The 15783-nt window shown below is 42.7% G+C and overlaps 2 protein-coding genes across 3 annotated transcripts; both read right to left on the reverse strand.

Annotated features, from left to right (window-relative positions):
* Positions 1 to 5697: 5697 nt before the first annotated feature.
* Positions 5698 to 9122, reverse strand: LOC306785312 (serine/threonine-protein kinase mTOR-like). 2 transcript variants are annotated; one of them, XR_013772402.1, is made up of 5 exons: positions 8983 to 9122; positions 8673 to 8781; positions 8257 to 8489; positions 6654 to 7768; positions 5698 to 5780 (listed from the first exon to the last, which is right to left on the reverse strand). XR_013772402.1 is itself a non-coding variant. In XM_079279647.1 (4 exons), exons 1-4 carry the CDS (start codon positions 9109 to 9111, stop codon positions 7559 to 7561), a joined length of 681 nt encoding a protein of 226 aa, XP_079135773.1. In that variant the 5' UTR covers positions 9112 to 9122; the 3' UTR covers positions 6085 to 7558. The 2 variants fall into 2 exon arrangements, 1 of the variants encoding a protein (XP_079135773.1); XM_079279647.1 differs by lacking the exon at positions 5698 to 5780 and having other exon boundaries at positions 6085 to 7768.
* Positions 9123 to 9615: 493 nt separating this feature from the next.
* Positions 9616 to 10891, reverse strand: LOC306785625 (uncharacterized protein; the record flags this gene model as incomplete). The annotated part of the gene is made up of 4 exons (XM_079280068.1): positions 10768 to 10891; positions 10084 to 10220; positions 9911 to 9970; positions 9616 to 9728 (listed from the first exon to the last, which is right to left on the reverse strand). Exons 1-4 carry the CDS (start codon positions 10776 to 10778, stop codon positions 9616 to 9618), a joined length of 321 nt encoding a protein of 106 aa, XP_079136194.1. The 5' UTR covers positions 10779 to 10891.
* Between the last annotated feature and the right edge of the window lie 4892 nt (positions 10892 to 15783).

Here is a 15783-nt window from a genome sequence, read left to right on the forward strand (position 1 = left end):
TTTTAGCTCATGTTTCAATACAATTCACTTAAAATGTTGATAAAAATGATCGTGTAATGTTTTCAGTTGATTTAATGGTGTTAAACTGAAGTTAAACTTCGTACCTTTCAAACGAAATATTGTTGTAATTATTACAGTTAGCTTTGCCTTTACCAGAGTCGTTAAAACGATGCTAACCGAATTAGCCGTGCACTGCTAATGACCTAATCCGTACGGACTTCTATCCGCTGGTTTTTTGGGGATATTCTCATGTAACAGGGTCGCAAAATACCACCATCAATGCTGTCAACACATCCGGGACCGTAGTTTTGTCCTTCACAATAAGATATCACGCTTCAACAACTCCAAATGATGCAATAAAAGCTCCTTAATTTCCGTTTGACCGTATAGGAGGGATATATTGAAATATAGTATTTACAATCATACAGTTGTAAAATAATGAACTAACTGTGTAAAATGTTGGGATTTCCTCTAACCTCCTACATTAGGACAGAGTCTTTATGCTATCATTCACGCGCAGGTTTGTTTGGATCATATCTATTATCTGGCACCGGATTGCTGGACCTGCCGCTGTTGTGGCACATGTGCTAGTCAGCGTGAGTGTTCTCCCCGTGTCCGATGTAGTGTGATGGGGTAATATACCCTCACCAAACTCCTGTCGTGTGAACCAGTAGCATGTCTGACCTGTCACTTTGGATTCAGAATAGATTTTGTCCGTTTGCACTTTTCGTAATTTAGCTTGGTATGTTTGGTGCCACCATAATAATTTATGGATTACCAAATCCCTCCTTGAATATCAAATTGTTAGCATTGATTCTTCACTGAGAGTTAAGTACAGTACAACGTAGAGAGCTTTGCTTATAGGAGGGATATATTGAAATATAGTATTTACAATCATACAGTTGTAAAATAATGAACTAACTGTGTAAAATGTTGGGATTTCCTCTAACCTCCTACATTAGGACAGAGTCTTTATGCTATCATTCACGCGCAGGTTTGTTTGGATCATATCTATTATCTGGCACCGGATTGCTGGACCTGCCGCTGTTGTGGCACATGTGCTAGTCAGCGTGAGTGTTCTCCCCGTGTCCGATGTAGTGTGATGGGGTAATATACCCTCACCAAACTCCTGTCGTGTGAACCAGTAGCATGTCTGACCTGTCACTTTGGATTCAGAATAGATTTTGTCCGTTTGCACTTTTCGTAATTTAGCTTGGTATGTTTGGTGCCACCATAATAATTTATGGATTACCAAATCCCTCCTTGAATATCAAATTTTTAGCATTGATTCTTCACTGAGAGTTAAGTACAGTACAACGTAGAGAGCTTTGCTTATAGGAGGGATATATTGAAATATAGTATTTACAATCATACAGTTGTAAAATAATGAACTAACTGTGTAAAATGTTGGGATTTCCTCTCACCTCCTACATTAGGACAGAGTCTTTATGCTATCATTCACGCGCAGGTTTGTTTGGATCATATCTATTATCTGGCACCGGATTGCTGGACCTGCCGCTGTTGTGGCACATGTGCTAGTCAGCGTGAGTGTTCTCCCCGTGTCCGATGTAGTGTGATGGGGTAATATACCCTCACCAAACTCCTGTCGTGTGAACCAGTAGCATGTCTGACCTGTCACTTTGGATTCAGAATAGATTTTGTCCGTTTGCACTTTTCGTAATTTAGCTTGGTATGTTTGGTGCCACCATAATAATTTATGGATTACCAAATCCCTCCTTGAATATCAAATTTTTAGCATTGATTCTTCACTGAGAGTTAAGTACAGTACAACGTAGAGAGCTTTGCTTATAGGAGGGATATATTGAAATATAGTATTTACAATCATACAGTTGTAAAATAATGAACTAACTGTGTAAAATGTTGGGATTTCCTCTCACCTCCTACATTAGGACAGAGTCTTTATGCTATCATTCACGCGCAGGTTTGTTTGGATCATATCTATTATCTGGCACCGGATTGCTGGACCTGCCGCTGTTGTGGCACATGTGCTAGTCAGCGTGAGTGTTCTCCCCGTGTCCGATGTAGTGTGATGGGGTAATATACCCTCACCAAACTCCTGTCGTGTGAACCAGTAGCATGTCTGACCTGTCACTTTGGATTCAGAATAGATTTTGTCCGTTTGCACTTTTCGTAATTTAGCTTGGTATGTTTGGTGCCACCATAATAATTTATGGATTACCAAATCCCTCCTTGAATATCAAATTGTTAGCATTGATTCTTCACTGAGAGTTAAGTACAGTACAACGTAGAGAGCTTTGCTTATAGGAGGGATATATTGAAATATAGTATTTACAATCATACAGTTGTAAAATAATGAACTAACTGTGTAAAATGTTGGGATTTCCTCTAACCTCCTACATTAGGACAGAGTCTTTATGCTATCATTCACGCGCAGGTTTGTTTGGATCATATCTATTATCTGGCACCGGATTGCTGGACCTGCCGCTGTTGTGGCACATGTGCTAGTCAGCGTGAGTGTTCTCCCCGTGTCCGATGTAGTGTGATGGGGTAATATACCCTCACCAAACTCCTGTCGTGTGAACCAGTAGCATGTCTGACCTGTCACTTTGGATTCAGAATAGATTTTGTCCGTTTGCACTTTTCGTAATTTAGCTTGGTATGTTTGGTGCCACCATAATAATTTATGGATTACCAAATCCCTCCTTGAATATCAAATTTTTAGCATTGATTCTTCACTGAGAGTTAAGTACAGTACAACGTAGAGAGCTTTGCTTATAGGAGGGATATATTGAAATATAGTATTTACAATCATACAGTTGTAAAATAATGAACTAACTGTGTAAAATGTTGGGATTTCCTCTCACCTCCTACATTAGGACAGAGTCTTTATGCTATCATTCACGCGCAGGTTTGTTTGGATCATATCTATTATCTGGCACCGGATTGCTGGACCTGCCGCTGTTGTGGCACATGTGCTAGTCAGCGTGAGTGTTCTCCCCGTGTCCGATGTAGTGTGATGGGGTAATATACCCTCACCAAACTCCTGTCGTGTGAACCAGTAGCATGTCTGACCTGTCACTTTGGATTCAGAATAGATTTTGTCCGTTTGCACTTTTCGTAATTTAGCTTGGTATGTTTGGTGCCACCATAATAATTTATGGATTACCAAATCCCTCCTTGAATATCAAATTTTTAGCATTGATTCTTCACTGAGAGTTAAGTACAGTACAACGTAGAGAGCTTTGCTTATAGGAGGGATATATTGAAATATAGTATTTACAATCATACAGTTGTAAAATAATGAACTAACTGTGTAAAATGTTGGGATTTCCTCTCACCTCCTACATTAGGACAGAGTCTTTATGCTATCATTCACGCGCAGGTTTGTTTGGATCATATCTATTATCTGGCACCGGATTGCTGGACCTGCCGCTGTTGTGGCACATGTGCTAGTCAGCGTGAGTGTTCTCCCCGTGTCCGATGTAGTGTGATGGGGTAATATACCCTCACCAAACTCCTGTCGTGTGAACCAGTAGCATGTCTGACCTGTCACTTTGGATTCAGAATAGATTTTGTCCGTTTGCACTTTTCGTAATTTAGCTTGGTATGTTTGGTGCCACCATAATAATTTATGGATTACCAAATCCCTCCTTGAATATCAAATTGTTAGCATTGATTCTTCACTGAGAGTTAAGTACAGTACAACGTAGAGAGCTTTGCTTATAGGAGGGATATATTGAAATATAGTATTTACAATCATACAGTTGTAAAATAATGAACTAACTGTGTAAAATGTTGGGATTTCCTCTAACCTCCTACATTAGGACAGAGTCTTTATGCTATCATTCACGCGCAGGTTTGTTTGGATCATATCTATTATCTGGCACCGGATTGCTGGACCTGCCGCTGTTGTGGCACATGTGCTAGTCAGCGTGAGTGTTCTCCCCGTGTCCGATGTAGTGTGATGGGGTAATATACCCTCACCAAACTCCTGTCGTGTGAACCAGTAGCATGTCTGACCTGTCACTTTGGATTCAGAATAGATTTTGTCCGTTTGCACTTTTCGTAATTTAGCTTGGTATGTTTGGTGCCACCATAATAATTTAAGGATTACCAAATCCCTCCTTGAATATCAAATTGTTAGCATTGATTCTTCACTGAGAGTTAAGTACAGTACAACGTAGAGAGCTTTGCTTATACCACCTGCTGGATGTTTTGTTAAACTCTTCTCATGTCAATCCCTGGCAAAACACCAGCTGATGTATGGAGTTTAACAATTATGTACACATATTGTATGTAACAATTATTATCATAACACACAGTGCAGAGTAAGAGTTATATTACAGTTATATTCTTTTTATCATTATTAATATAGTTGTGTTATGTGTTCAAACTAACAGAGGCAGAGCTGCACTATGTTTGATATTATTGTTAAAATATTAAAACAGCCTCTTCTGTGTTGGTGACTTGGTGACACGTGTAGTGCGGTCATCATTCTTTTCTAATTAAATCTTTGATTATTCTTCAATGTAATCCAGAAATATTTCATGTTATGAGAAATCCTTACAGTTTGAATTTTTCCCTCTCAGCTTCTGTGAACGACATCATGGCACTTCCTCCACCAGTGGGCTACAGCATCCTCCCCTACTCCTCTGACAACGGAGCAGGTGTAGTATGTGTTGTATTTGTAGTATGTGTAGTATGTATTTATTATGTGCATTCCCTCCTTTTTGGTGTGGAACGTCCTGAAGAGGCTCCGCCCCTGGTCCCCCAGAGGTCAGAAGAGTCCACCAAGAGGCGCAGGGAAGAGGAGCGCATGGAGCAGGTAAGTGTGAAGAGGCAGAGGACCGGTGACGTTTTGGTCCCAGCTAAGGAGGAGGAAGAGGACATCGAGGTCAACGACATGGAGGACGAGGACATGGAGGTCGACGACATGGAGGACGAGGACATGGAGGTCGACGACATGGAGGACGAGGACATGGAGGTCGACGACATGGAGGACGAGGACATGGAGGTCGACGACATGGAGGACGAGGACATGGAGGTCGACACAACAATGTAAAGGTCGTATAGTTGAGTTCAAAGTATTCATCTCTTGTGTTTGGGTCTCACAGGGCAGGACTCCTCTGTGCTATTGGCTCACTCGTGCTGCTGAGTGGACGTCATCCAACCATCATCCCAGGAAGACCCAGACCCACCACAGACCACTGAACCACTCTCAGCACCCCAGAGAGTCAGAGACCCAGCGGGTACGGTGACGTACCCGCTGGGTCCCCGCTGGGTATTAGAAACAATGTCAAAATATTTCTGATAATGATAATCGTGTTGGTGCGCATTGTTTTGTTTTTAATTCAGTTTTATGCTGCGATACCCAGAGCTCTTTCACCAGAGAGGAGTTCATAAACATCAGGGGAACAACTCCAGCGGACTTACTTCCAACTTTTCAGTTAACTTCTGTGGAATTACTGGACATTCTCGTCCAAGGTGCTCTCACCTTAACTCATGCAGTCTGCGGTCCATCAGGACCAAGACCTCACGCCACACGAACACTTTCTTCCCATCCGCAGTCCATCAACAACACTTCTACTTCCATCAACAACACTTCCAACACTTCTACTTCCATCAACATCAACACTATTAACAATATTTCAATTGCAGGCAGTGGGTGGAGGAGCGGGTTGGGGGGGGGGGGGGGGGGGGGCGGCAGGAGGACGTCTGGGTCTTCCTGGGATGATGGTTGGATGACGTCCACTCTCAGCTGCCCCACGAGTGAGCCAATAGCACAGAGGAGTCCTGCCCTGTGAGACACAAACACAAGAGATGAATACTTTGAACTCAACTATACGACCTTTACATTGTTGTGTTGTATGTATACTGTTTATTTATAGAGCAGCACAATAAAAATCAATGTATGACAAACTTTCTAAATATGTATTTTTATTTGAAACAATGTCAAAATATTTCTGATAATCTGACTATGTATGACAATTAATATACAATAAATATTGTGAAATTATAATTTAATGTCTTTGATTTTCATTTGACTCAAAGGCATTACTGTTAGTACTGTTACGTATTGATAATCATAATATTACATGTTGATATAACTAAAATGGGGAAAGCTTTAGATTATGGCCCCAACGTGCAGCATAATTCTTCCCAATTTAATTCAAACTAAATCATAAATAATTGAAATCTTTACTGATTGTTAACCAGTGCAGAACGTAATGATACATACATGTAGGTCCAAGGGAACAAGATCTGACATTAATGAATAATAAATTAATGAATTATTATAATTTTTTATAACACTGCTGTAGTTTATTTCAAAATGATCATATAGAACTTACCAACACTGGCGAGGCACAGATGATAACAAAATAAGGAACGACATAGAAAATAACTTCAAGGTACATTTGTGTTTTTACTTTGCAACAAACCAAGGTAGAGGAAGAAGAGTACTGTCAGGTACATACTGTTGGCCTAAATAGGTTGTTGTATTGACTGGGAAAGGACTGTATATTTTTACTGTGGTTCATTAAAAGGTGTGGCCACCAGGGGGCATCGATCAGAATGCACTCCAGACAAGATGTTCCTTTTGAGAGGTTTATTGACAATAGTCAAACAAGCAATTGTGTGTGCTCACCATTGCGCAGCAACACCTTACTCACTTTGAGTAGGACTTGGCTGCACCCGGACCGTCTGTCCAAGTACAGTACGTCATTGGTTGTGCTGACAAGGCAGGACGTATTCTCAGCTGCAGGTTTTATATTCACATCGTGCAGAACTTGCAGATGCTTCCCCTTACACTTCTGACATGTAAACTTCAGGCGGCACTGTGCAGCCTGGTGCGAGCGGCCGCATCTCCAGCATCTTTTGTTGATCTTGATCCAGGCTGTTTTTTGTTCCACTGTCAGCTGTGCAAAGCTTACACACTGGTCGAGAATGTGCTGCGTGTTTAAGCAGTAGTGGCAGTATGCTGGTGCTCCTGCCACTCTTGCTCCTGTCGCGGTAATTCTCTGGCCGTGGTCCTGATTTGTTCTTATCCTCTCTGTACAGTGAAACGTACACAGTCTCTTGAATCTTCAGCTCATAGTCGAGCCAGTCTGAAAAGTGGAAGAGGTTGGGGATGGTAACACGCATGGGGTACAGGAACCTCTTGAACTCAGCCCGCATATCCTGAGGCAGCTTGGACAACAGCCGTGTCACATGTGACCCACAGTGAAGCTCAGTATGTCCACTGTCCCCAAGCTGATCTCACATACCAACTAGTGCTCTCAATCGCAGTGCAAACTGCTTGAACCCACAGGTGTCTCCACGTGCGATGTTCGGGGCATCCATCAGGTCAGCGATTTTTCTGAGAGCTAACTGGTGCGGCTGGCCATAGTTTTCAATGAGGCTAGCCATCGTGTCAGTGTAGGGCTGCAACGAGTTGTTGTAGGAGTCCGCTATGAGCAGTGCCTCCTCATACTTCAGGTGGTCCACCAGGATCTGATAATTAAAGCGCTCTGTAGCATCCTCAGGCAGCAGGTTCTCCAGGGCAACCTTAAGCCGAGCAAACTCCCTAGGATCTCCTTCAGTGAATACAGGGATTTTGGGCGTAGGACCACGGTACACAGTCTCCTTGTGGTGGGAGGATGAGAGAGGCTTGCAGTGCAGAGACAGCCCCTTCCCGGATGGCCTGCTTGGGGTCCCACACTGCGTAGAAGATGTTGTCAAAGAAGGGCTGCACTTGCTGAAAGAAGAAGGTGGGCGCGCTCACAGCCAGCTCCCTCAACACCAACACCTGGAGAGGACAGGAAAGCATTTCACAGCTGGGCATTGATTGCCGTTCTTGGGTCTTTCCAGTGTAAAATATGTGTAAATATTGTGCTTTGAGACATCACTCGGCAATTAATATCAACCCTTAGAATTAAAAAAAAAAAAGTGCTACTGGAAATAAATTGTGTGTGTACTGTTCCGTCATCATCTTAAATGTGTTGTCATAACAATGTTATATTTGGTTGCTAAAATGATGTGTCCATTCACCATCAACTCGGGGACGATGTGGTAAAGAGAGCGTGAGAGATGAATGTGTCCGGAGGAAACTGTGCCACTAAAATAAAAGTACTCTAGCTTTGTGCTGCTTTACAAAGTAAAAACGGGTCAATGGGACAATTTTGAGTGAAACTGTCCTCAGCCCTCATCTCCACCACACATACTGTAAACACCACCAAGAAGTGGCTTTATTTCAACAACAAACAACACAGCCCTTGCCGTCTGTGAATCACTTACTGCAGCATGGCGTCGGCCCTCATTTCTGTCTGCTCCCAGCCACTCCAGGGCCCTCTTCACCTCAAACTCCACATACTCTGCAGTGAAGGTGTCCCCTGCCATAGACAGGTGGCCCATGGCTTTAGAGGCCATCTCCATCACCACAGGGTCGCTGGACGGGAGCAGGTTGCGCAGGTAATTGGCAAAGCGGCTGATTCTGGTGGCATTGCCTCCCTCCACTCCAATCAGACTCACTGGAACACAGGATTGAGTCTCAGTAATATGCTGTTTCACACATACTGTGTGCTGTATTGCACATCTTCATGTGACATACATGCAGGACAGTCACTTATCTCTGGACAATTCCACCAGATCGTTGGTAAATCAAAAGTTAAATTGAATGAAGTTAATCTGGCATGTCGAAGTTTACGGCTTACCGATGGCGAGAATCCCTCCTTTCTTTTCATTCACATCAGAGCTGGATACCAGCTCAAATATGTGGTGGTTTAACTCATCGTAGAATGTAGTGGCTTCATCTTGACTTAACTGTGGAAGGCACAAAAAATGTGTGTTGAAAAAGCATAACTGATGACTTGTACAATGAAAGAAAAAAAAAGAAAACTAGGTGTCTAAAAAGTCTTCATATCCACAATGAATCAGTGTAAACAGCTGATCAGTCAGCTGTGGGCAACAACAGTATATTGTAATCCTATCCTAGTGGCAGGTTTCTATTACATCCATGTTTACCTCTCGGAGTTCTGTGGTCACATAGTGCTGCAGCTCTTTGGCAGATTTTGCTCTGGTGTCTTCATTTCGATTCTTCAGCCCACTGATAAACTGCTGCAGCACAGTGGCTGTGCCTGACATGATCACCATTTGGATGGCTTAATCTGCAAGGAGACATATAACGTGGATTTATGCCTTCGCTAACATTTCCTGGGTCGTCAAAGGAAATGCAACAAAGAAAAGAATAACAAGTTCAAATACCATACTTGGAAAGAGACTATATCCGTCCTGAGTTGTTTACACAGGTCAATGTTGTTGTTATCTGATCCCGAGTGTACAACTTGTCGGAGCGATATGAGCAGTAACGTTGGTCATGTAATGAATAGGATACATACAGGGTGAGGGGAACCTCTGTGAGCTACCCTCTCCCACAGCACAGAGCACGTTGCACCTGACGTCTGCTGTGTACAGTAACAACAATATTAAAAACTTTGACGATGGAAAACGTAGAGGTCATGGATCACCTTCAATGAAATATCTACCCCCCCCCCCCCCCCCCCTCATGTTACAGTAGCTTTAGTTCATATTTGCAAAGCCGGCTGATATTCAGAAATGATCTTGAACTGTGAAATATCAGTGAGGATATACAGCGTATTAGGCAACAATTAAGTTCGGGAGGCCATAGACGATGCAGTTGAAGGCTGCTGGTGCCAGAGTGGTTTTGTGGCGAGCATCGTCTCCCTCCGAGTCACTGCGGAGCACTTGATCTGCAGAGAACAAGCCAGAGGAAGCCATGACTATATCTGAAGCTTATCTGAATTCACAAAGAGCCCAGAGCCTCACACACAGAGGAACACTTGGACATAGTTACAGGAAACAGAAATGCCAACGTGAGGCTAAATGAGGACGCGAGTGGGATGAACAGTGTCATGTGATCCTGTGACCTCACCGTCCCCTCTCCTCAGGGCGTGGACGGTCTGGCCAGAGGTCTGCCTGACCCTCAGTAAATCTGCATGAACACGTGGACACACACACACACACACACCTGTAAATTACAATGTATGAGGTGGATCGTACGTGGTGGGAAATGTAGAAAAGGCAAACGTATTGTCCAGAACCTACTGTCGAGCACATTGAGCATCGTGCGTGTGTTCTGCTGAAGGCTGCTGTGCCACTGGTGGAGGACAATACAGCCGACACCACACAAACTCAGCAGCAGAGCGCTCTCCAGGGGTTTCTCCAGGTCCAGCTGTGCTGCACTGGACGGAAGAGAAACACAGTGTTAACAGCTTATAGTGATCAACTGCTGTTAAAACAATCCCTTCATAGTAATCAAGTAGCCGCTTGCAGTGTTCATTTGGGATATTTTCATACATCATATGAAAATAATGTCATTAAAACTACTTTAATTCTATTTTTTCCTTCTTTACTGTATTCCCATGATGCTTTGCCTCGTGGTAAACCCTTCTGCTTCTGCCTGGCTAACTGATTCCCGTCACGAAGGGAAAAATAAATACATTTTCTCTCAATGTGCGACGGTCTCCCCGAAGCTTCTGACAAACGAGAGGCAGCAGCAGAACTCCGTGTTCCTCCGGCCGCCTTGTGAGGAACAGTCGCGGCGGCTGGTGATGGAGACAGAGGACAGATGTGCTCGGGGGAGAGCAGCTGTGGTTGAAGCCGCTCTTGAAACAACAGCTGTACTGTGTTCTTGTCAATACAGGAACTCAATGTCATTACTTAATAGAAAGGTTAGTGCAGAGGATTTTTGACAAACTGAGTTTGAGCTTCACTCGATAGAGCGGTTACCTCTTGGACATGTCGAGGTTCGATTGGCGGAGAACACTGGCACTGTTCTGAGTCAGGTCGAAGAGCAGAGCCAGGCGGCACTCTGAGGAGAGAAAACGTCATCCTCATCATTATTATTAGACAACTAACAGAACCCTCTTACGAACAGAAGGAGGAGAATTTCTAAGAATCATAAGAGTTGTATGCTGACACAATGATTATATTCTAAAACAACAAGGGGATCATTCAAGTATTAACAGTTGAGACACACATTGAGCTCAAAATATGGAAACAACCCCCAATGATGTTGTCTACTCGAGGAGACTAATGAAGGATAAGGCCTGTGCTCAGAACGTGGTGAAGCAGAGGCGTGAGACTAACGCTGACACACACCTTTCAGTCTCTTTATACCAACTTGTTTCAGAGGTTTTTAGACAAAGTGTGAGAATTCTAAATTGGAACCGGACAGGTTTAACGATTAGTTGTTAATTAGTAGTTAACACCGTCGGCTGCACACACCAGCCATGTCAGTGCACAGCCAGCGCACACACAGCGTGCTCATGGTTAATGACATCGTTTCAGTGTAAATAGTTAATCACCTCCTGTCTTTTGTTGTCGTTGCTGTCCGTGTTGAAAAATAACTATCGATCCATTGTGTTCAAAATTTGAATTGAATAAGTGTACGATGTAAATAACAGGTTGAACTTATGACACTTTAAAATGCTGTGGCTGTCAGTGACACAGTCCATCTATTAGAACACAAAATAGAGGCTTTCTACTGTACAAGCACTCGGACGAGACTAGAACGCTCGTGTCGGACACCAGGTGTGTGTCAGTGAGGCCTCGCAGCTATTCTGTCTGACCTCCTATATACAATGACGGTCTGTTGCTATTCAGCAGCCTGGGGCCGAAACATCCCCCCCCCCCATGTTAAGAAGCATAATATCATTACTTAAACAAGACAAAGTGATTTGTGATACGAGTGCAGGTGGTACGGCATGACACCCAAATCTGCCATCGGCTCTTCTTATCCTGATGGCTAATTAAGAGCGGCCCGGTTTGTTGTGAGGTAACAGCTGGAACGCAGACCATGGTGTCAGTCGTGCTATAGTTAGCAGCACGACAGCGCCGGGCTGGCGGGAGGCCCATATGTCTGGCCTGCGGCCATGTGTAAGGGCCAAGCTGACACTCTGTCGATCACATTGAGTCCACCCAGTCTTTGCATGCCGGCGGAGGGAGCCATTAAGATGAAGGCGTGTTGTTTTTGTGAAGTATATCTTGGAAGGGGTGAGGGACTGGAAGGTGATCCGGGGCAGCTTATTCTTCATCTAACGAGTGCTGGGGGAGGGAAGAGGCCCTCCTCTAGTGCGCGAGGAGAGGGAGACGCATTCCGCTTCCTGTTCCGCCGGCTGTAAATAAATCACCACGGTCAGGGGTTCTTTTGAGACTACTCCGGGGGGAAAGAAAATCATAAAGGTTCCACTTCTATTTTTCTCCAGCCATCATTTGACTGAGGCAACAGTGACTTTCGGCTGAAATGATTCAGCAAATATCCGTGTTAAAATACCACATAAAGAGCAGAGAGCCAATCTTAAGATATTTTGAGACGAGTGAAGCTGTGGGAATGTTAAAGTGTAGCAGGGATCCGTAAGTAAAACCTCATTGATCTCTCGCTGCAGGACAGGGTTACGTCTATAACCACACAGGGAACGAAAAGATTGATGGGTTTGAAGTGACTAAGCCCACTGCTCCATTTACTGCTTACATCATCGACAAACTGCTCCGCTCCGAATGTCAGTCATTCAGCCATTACAGTGTTTTGACGCCTTACTTTTCTTCCTAATACACCTTTTAAAACGGCTTTAGATAACTCAAACAGCAGTGTGGTTACATAGAACTCGGTAAGTGTTTTATACGACACAGTAACCTTCATAGTGATCTTTCATATTAGCTTGAGAGGGTTGTGAGATAGTAACTATCTCAGCAACATCAAGGGAAATCTTTTTTCAATCTTTGTTACTCAAACCATAACAGTTTGCACGTCTATCCCATCAGAGGGCTGCCTTGTACATGTCAGAGTCCTGGATGCGCATACATATGTACACATAGTATCAGGTTCTTTTACCAATGTCCCTGATGTCGTTGTATTTATATATTGTATTTAGCAGTGTGGAGGTTTCTAAGTCAATGTATTTTTAAAAACAGTTTTTTTTTTATAGGCTGTGTTAAGTTTGGTTCATCCAAAAATGGAAAGTGCTAAATATGTGCAATTTTTGAAAGAGCTCTGAATGTCTGAGATTAAAGTAATAATTTACAATTTCTGAATAAGTCCACTTTACTCTCTTCGAAGGCTGGATGCTGCTGGTAATACGGTGGTTCTGGGCAAAAATCACGAGTATTCCTTTATTGCTAAATCCGATTGCAAAGTACAATTTGATGATGTCATCCACTGCAGTTAAAATACATGGCAATCTGTGGTGTGATGAGGTCGAGCCAACCTGAGTGAAGCATTATGGTTCTGTGACCAAAAAAACAGGACTTTTCCGTTTTTCATTTCTCAGAAATTTGAGACTTTAACCTCAGAGAATGTCAGAGTTTTTTCTTTTATTACGTTATGATCTCAGAGAATATTCTAGTTTCCTTCTGGTAAACTCTTTTTTTTTACCACTTAAATCTCAGAGAATATCCAAATGTGTTTTTTATTTGTAATTGTATTACTTCAATCTCAGAAATAGATGTTTTTCTCATAATTTCTTCTTTTTTACACATACAATGGCCCTAATACGCTGTCGTACATTTGGACATGTTCAACATTTTAAAACAACGTACCTACATTCATTTGTACAGAAATGCTGTTTGGGTGTACAGTACCAGACAGATTGAAGGCTGCCAGTTTGGCCGGTGGGATGTTTGCCATGAAGCGCTCCATCCCCAGGTAAATGAAGGCACTGCATCTGCACAGCAGCTGCTCCATCTCGGACACACTTGATACATATTGGGGAAGGGTTAGCGGTGCAGATGAGGTGCATTGTAATGTCACAAACACAGTTGGTTCTGAGCACGCTCAGTGCAAAGACGTGCTGCATTGCATTCTGACCTGGCCGTTTCTCTGCTGCCCATGAAGCCCTCCCACACATGGCTACAATGCTGGCTGTGGGTTTCCAACATCTCCTTCATCCTCATGCTCAGACTGGTCCCTTCTGTGCCAGATGGACAGCAACATACAAACATGACGGATCCTTACACCGCTAAAGGGGCGACACTGAACCGGGAGCTGGAATATGACTCATACGAGGCCACAAAAGTCGAATAAAATGAAGTAAAATACTGTATTGTAAAAGGGAGAAGGATGCTTTGAGAGGCTACGCGCTGACATGCAGAGCGAGCTGGGACAATGCCCGGCTGCAATACAGTATGAAAAGAAGATTAATCACAGTAGAGCATCCCGGCACTCCTGTACTTCAGTCCAGAACACAGCATCCACGAAAGAAAAGCGGCTGGAGCTATACTGTACTGTAATTGATCACCAGCAACACACAATCTTTCTGCCATTTCCACTCTTGGATTTACTAATACACATCAATATTCTGCCTTATTAATCCTTTAAATGTGTAACATCATCTCTCTTACCAAAGTTGCCTTCATTGTGAGGGTCAACAATATCTGTGGGGGTATGTTAACAACAATACTCCAACATTTCTACAAATACGTGTCAAGAACACAAATAAAACAGCCAATTTAAAAACACACAAATAGGTTTGATACTTCACAAAAACATAAATAAAAAGATACATTTCATGTGACGCGCATCCACTGGGAAGGTGTTAGAAGGCAACACACGATTCACAGGTATCTGGGAAAATAAACGAGAGTTACAGCTTGAACCAGAGATGGTGACAAACAAAGTGTACCCAGTATATATATATATATATATATATATATATATATATATATATATATATATATATATATATATATATATATATATATATATATATATATATGCGAGAAACAATGCAAGAGTGTAGTTCAATACAGAGGAGACGGAGCAACAGAAATGTAAGTAGAAAGGAAGGGGTTGGTTGTAAACAAGCAAAGTGGTGCATGAAGGAGGATAAACGCTCAGAAGCCAGAAATAGGATCTTTACGAAAACACATGATGTAATTGATTGAAAAACCACACTTAAAAGGGAGGCGAGAGGAAATAAATAATTGCCGGTGCTGACTGCAGGTTAAAAGTAATGTTGCCGTCCGTATCTGGCAGGCCCAGATTCATTTACTGAACTCACCACTTTGATGGCTTGTCTTTGATCTGCCTTCCCCTTATTTCCCTTGCCACCTTTGGTCTCCTTCTTGTTGTCACTTTCAACTGCCACAGACAGGAAGCAGAATTAATACATCTGCGGGGCAGATTACACAGCGTTTGGGACTGGGGGAAAAAGAAAAGAAAAAAAGTCAGCATCTGCAAAGTCAGTGACATTTATTGGTGAGTGAAGAAGAGTTGTAAAAGTTTCCTCACAGCAGCGATATCCATTACGCTCAGCAAATGAAAACACAGACTATTGATTGTTAATTGATTATTCATTGTTGATTGATCGGTTGCACATATCAGTTCTGTCAGGGTATATCTTGGCTAGTCTTGCGTCGGTAAATCTTGCACTGCAGCAGACTCATAGAGGAGGTGCTGATCTGACGTGGTAATCTTGAGGTCCTGGTCCCGGATGTCCCTTCGGGAGTCCAAACAAGTTGGGTTTAGCTTGAAAATGTGATCATACATGACTGAAGTGAGCCCATTTAGCCTCGTATTAAGTGATAGAAAAGAGTCAATCATAGCACCCGGAGGGCAGTTAGGAAATTGGAGAATTGTTTTTGTGACAAATCTAGAAGAAGCGGAATAAGCGAGTATTTGAAAGGTTACATTTTGCTGATGAATCTGCAAATGAGGGGATATATATATATATATATATATATATATATATATATATATATATATATATATATATATATATATATATATATATATATAAATAAAACACC

Source organism: Melanostigma gelatinosum (assembly GCF_949748355.1).
Source record: "Melanostigma gelatinosum genome assembly, chromosome: 12".
NCBI classification, from domain to species: domain Eukaryota; kingdom Metazoa; phylum Chordata; class Actinopteri; order Perciformes; family Zoarcidae; genus Melanostigma; species Melanostigma gelatinosum.

Bases quoted from the DNA above. Each gene is read 5' to 3' on its own strand.
- LOC306785312 (XM_079279647.1), bottom strand. From the start codon at position 9,111: ATGGTGATCATGTCAGGCACAGCCACTGTGCTGCAGCAGTTTATCAGT. The intron at 8,782-8,982 runs GTAAACATGGAT...TGCCTTCCACAG, and splicing joins TGACCACAGAACTCCGAGAG to TTAAGTCAAGATGAAGCCAC. The intron at 7,769-8,256 runs GTAAGTGATTCA...TGTCCTCTCCAG, and splicing joins AGGGCCGACGCCATGCTGCA to GTGTTGGTGTTGAGGGAGCT.